We start from the raw sequence: 3,146 nt of genomic DNA, 5'->3' as shown, positions 1-3,146 counted from the left end.
GGGGGTTGATATGGGGGGGTCGATGATGGGGGGTCTATGGGGGTTTCGAAATGGGGGGTCTATTGGGGGGGGGGTTAAATGGGGCCACCCACGTGTTGGCTCCCCGCGCTCCGCCTCACGTGACTGCAGGAGGCGTGATTGACAGCGCGCCGAGCCAACCGCCGAAAGCCCCGCCCCTCTCCTCCCCGCCGATTGGTTGGCGGGGCGGGCCAATCGGGAGGCGGGTTGCTTCACGGCGGCCGCTGCAGCTCGGAGGTAAGATGGCGGCGGCGCTGCGCTCCTATCCCGGCCGGGCCGCCGTTACCCTTCTCCCCCCAACCTCGCCCCGCCCTCCGCCGCCCGTTGTTCCTCCCACCCCCGCCCACCTCCTCCATTCCGGTCCGTCGGTGCTCCCTCGTTTCTCCCCGCGTTGCCCCCGTCGCTCCCGCCGCCCGCGGACAAAATGGCGGCGCCGGCGCGGGCGGAGGGCGGCAGTGCGCATGCGCGGGGAGGGGGCCCGGCGGCGCGTGGAGGTGGGGGTCACGTGGTACGGCACCGATAGAACGGGGGTAATGGGGATAATGGGGTAATGGGGGTTATATGGGGGTTATATGGGGGATATGGGGGTAATAGGGGGGTAATGGGGGATATGGGGGTAATAGGGGGATAATGGGGTAATGGGGGATATGGGGTTAATGGGGCCCCCATCCTCTCCCATAGTGCCCCCATTATTCCCCATAGTTCCCCATCCTCCCTTATAGGGCCCCCATTCTTCCCCATAGGGCCCCCATTATTCTCCATCCTCCCTTATAGGGCCCCCATCTTCCTCTGTAGGACCCTCATCCTCCCTATAGAGCCCCCATCCTCCCCCATAGGGCCTCTATCCTGCCCACAGAGCCCCTATTCTCCCTTATAGGGCCCCCATCTTCCTCTGTAGGACCCTCATCCTCCCTATGGAACCCATATTCTTCCCCATAGAGCCCCAATCCTCCCTTATAGGGCCCCTATCTTCCTCTGTAGGACCCTCATCCATCCTATGGAGCCCCCATCCTCCCCCATAGTTCTCCATCGTCCCCCATAGGGCCTCCATCCTCCCTTATAGGGCCCCTATCTTCCTCCACAGGACCCCCATCCTCCCTATGGAGCCCCCATCCTCCCCCATAGGGCCCCCATTCTCCCCATAGGGCCCCCATTCTTTTCCATCCTCCCCATAGTTCTCCATCCTCCCTTATAGGGCCCCTATCTTCCTCCACAGGACCCCCATCCTCCCTATGGAGCCCCCATCTTTCCCCATAGGGCCTCTATCCTCCCCACAGAGCCCCTATTCTCCCTTATAGGGCCCACTATCTTCCTCCACAGGACCCTCATCCTCCCTATGGAGCCCCCATCCTTCCCCATAGGGCCCCCATTCTCCCCATAGGGCCCCCATTCTTCTCCATCCTCCCTTATAGGGCCCCCATCTTCCTCCACAGGACCCTCATCCTCCCTATGGAACCCATATTCTTCCCCATAGAGCCCCAATCCTCCCTTATAGGGCCCCTATCTTCCTCCACAGGACTCTCATCCATCCTATGGAGCCCCCATCCTCCCCCATAGGGCCCCCATTCTTCTCCATCCTCCCCCATAGGGCCTCCATCCTCCCTTATAGGGCCCCTGTCTTCTCCACAGGACTATCATCCATCCTATGGAGCCCCCATTCTCTCCATAGGGCCCCCATTCTTCTCCATCCTCCCCCATAGTTCTCCATCCTCCCCCATAGTTCTCCATCCTCCCTTATAGGGCCCCTATCTTCCTCCACAGGACCCTCATCCTCCCTATGGAGCCCCCATCCTCCCCCATAGGGCCTCTATCCTCCCCACAGAGCCCCTATTCTCCCTTATAGGGCCCCCATCTTCCTTCATAGGACCCTCATCCTCCCTATGGAGCCCCCATCCTCCCCCATAGTTCTCCATCGTCCCCCATAGGGCCTCCATCCTCCTTTATAGGGCCCCTATCTTCTCCACAGGACCCTCATCCATCCTGTGGAGCCCCCATTCTCCCCATAGGGCCTCTATCCCCTCCCATAGTGCCCCCATTCTTCCCATAGGGCCCCCATAGTTCTCCATCCTCCCTTATAGGGCCCCCATCTTCCTCCACAGGACCCCCATCCTCCCTATGGAGCCTCCATTCTCCCCCATAGGGCCCCCATTCTTCCCCATAGTTGCCCATCCTCCCCATAGGGCCCCCAATCCTCCCCTGTAGGGCCCCCATCCTCCCTTATAGGGCCCGCATCTTCCTCTGTAGGACCCTCATCCTCCCTATGGAGCCCCCATCCTCCCCCATAGGGCCTCCATCCTCCCTTATAGGGCCCCCATCTTCCTTCATAGGACCCCCATCCTCCCTATGGAGCCCTCATCCTCCCTCATAGGGCCCCCATTCTCCCCATAGGGCCCCCATTCTTTTCCATCCTCCCCCATAGTTCTCCATCCTCCCTTATAGGGCCCCCATCTTCCTTCATAGGATCCTCATCCTCCCTATGGAGCCCATATTCTTCCCCATAGTTGCCCATCCTCCCTATAGGGCCCCCAGTCCTCCCCTGTAGGGCCCCAATCCTCCCTTATAGGGCCCCTATCTTCTCCACAGGACCCTCATCCTCCCTATGGAGCCCCCATCCTCCCCCATAGGGCCTCTATCCCCTCCCATAGTGCCCCCATTCTTCCCATAGGGCAGTCCCTCATTCTGCCCCCTCCGTCCCATTGCAGCTGTAGGACATGAACAGGATCCGGATCCACGTCCTTCCATCCAACCGCGGCCGCCTGACCCCCATCCCTCGCCCCCAGGAGCCCCAATGCTGCTCGTTCAGCCAACGTCAATGTTCCCAGCCCCGCCTGGACGGCCACGACTTCTGCATCAAACACATCCTGGAGGATCGCAGCGCCCCCTTCAAACAGTGCAGCTACATCTCGGCCAAGAACGGGAAACGCTGCCCCAACGCTGCCCCCAAACCCGAGAAGAAGGACGGGTGAGGGAACGGCCAGCTGGGGCTATAGGGGTCTGCTGGGTCCTACAGGGATCTGCTGGGTCCTACGGGGGTCTGCTGGCTCCTTCCTATAGGGATCTGTTGGCTGGATGCTGCTATGGGGGTCTGCTGGGTGCTATAGGGGTCTGCTGGGTGCTATAGGGGTCTG

The 3,146-nt window shown here is 61.2% G+C and overlaps 1 protein-coding gene across 5 annotated transcripts in view; it reads left to right on the top strand.

Moving 5' to 3' along the window:
- Nucleotides 1-165: 165 nt before the first annotated feature.
- The window catches only part of KANSL2 (KAT8 regulatory NSL complex subunit 2), a 13,280-nt gene continuing 10,299 nt past the window's right edge, over nt 166-3,146 (top strand). Inside the window, exons 1-2 of one of the 5 annotated variants that reach the window (XM_015850528.2) lie at nt 166-255; nt 2,721-2,918. In XM_015850528.2, coding sequence (XP_015706014.1) covers nt 2,730-2,918 — 189 coding nt within the window. In that variant the 5' untranslated portion in view covers nt 166-255; nt 2,721-2,729. Of the gene's footprint in view, nt 256-452; nt 549-630; nt 654-2,720; nt 2,981-3,146 lie in introns of those variants that run through there. The other 4 variants (XM_015850524.2, XM_015850525.2, XM_015850526.2 and 1 more) reach the window with 4 other exon arrangements.

Source organism: Coturnix japonica, unplaced genomic scaffold (genome assembly GCF_001577835.2).
Source record: "Coturnix japonica isolate 7356 unplaced genomic scaffold, Coturnix japonica 2.1 chrUnrandom485, whole genome shotgun sequence".
Classification (NCBI taxonomy): domain Eukaryota; kingdom Metazoa; phylum Chordata; class Aves; order Galliformes; family Phasianidae; genus Coturnix; species Coturnix japonica.
Note: the sequence above shows the minus strand (reverse complement) of the source record. Positions and strands in the feature narration are given on the sequence as shown.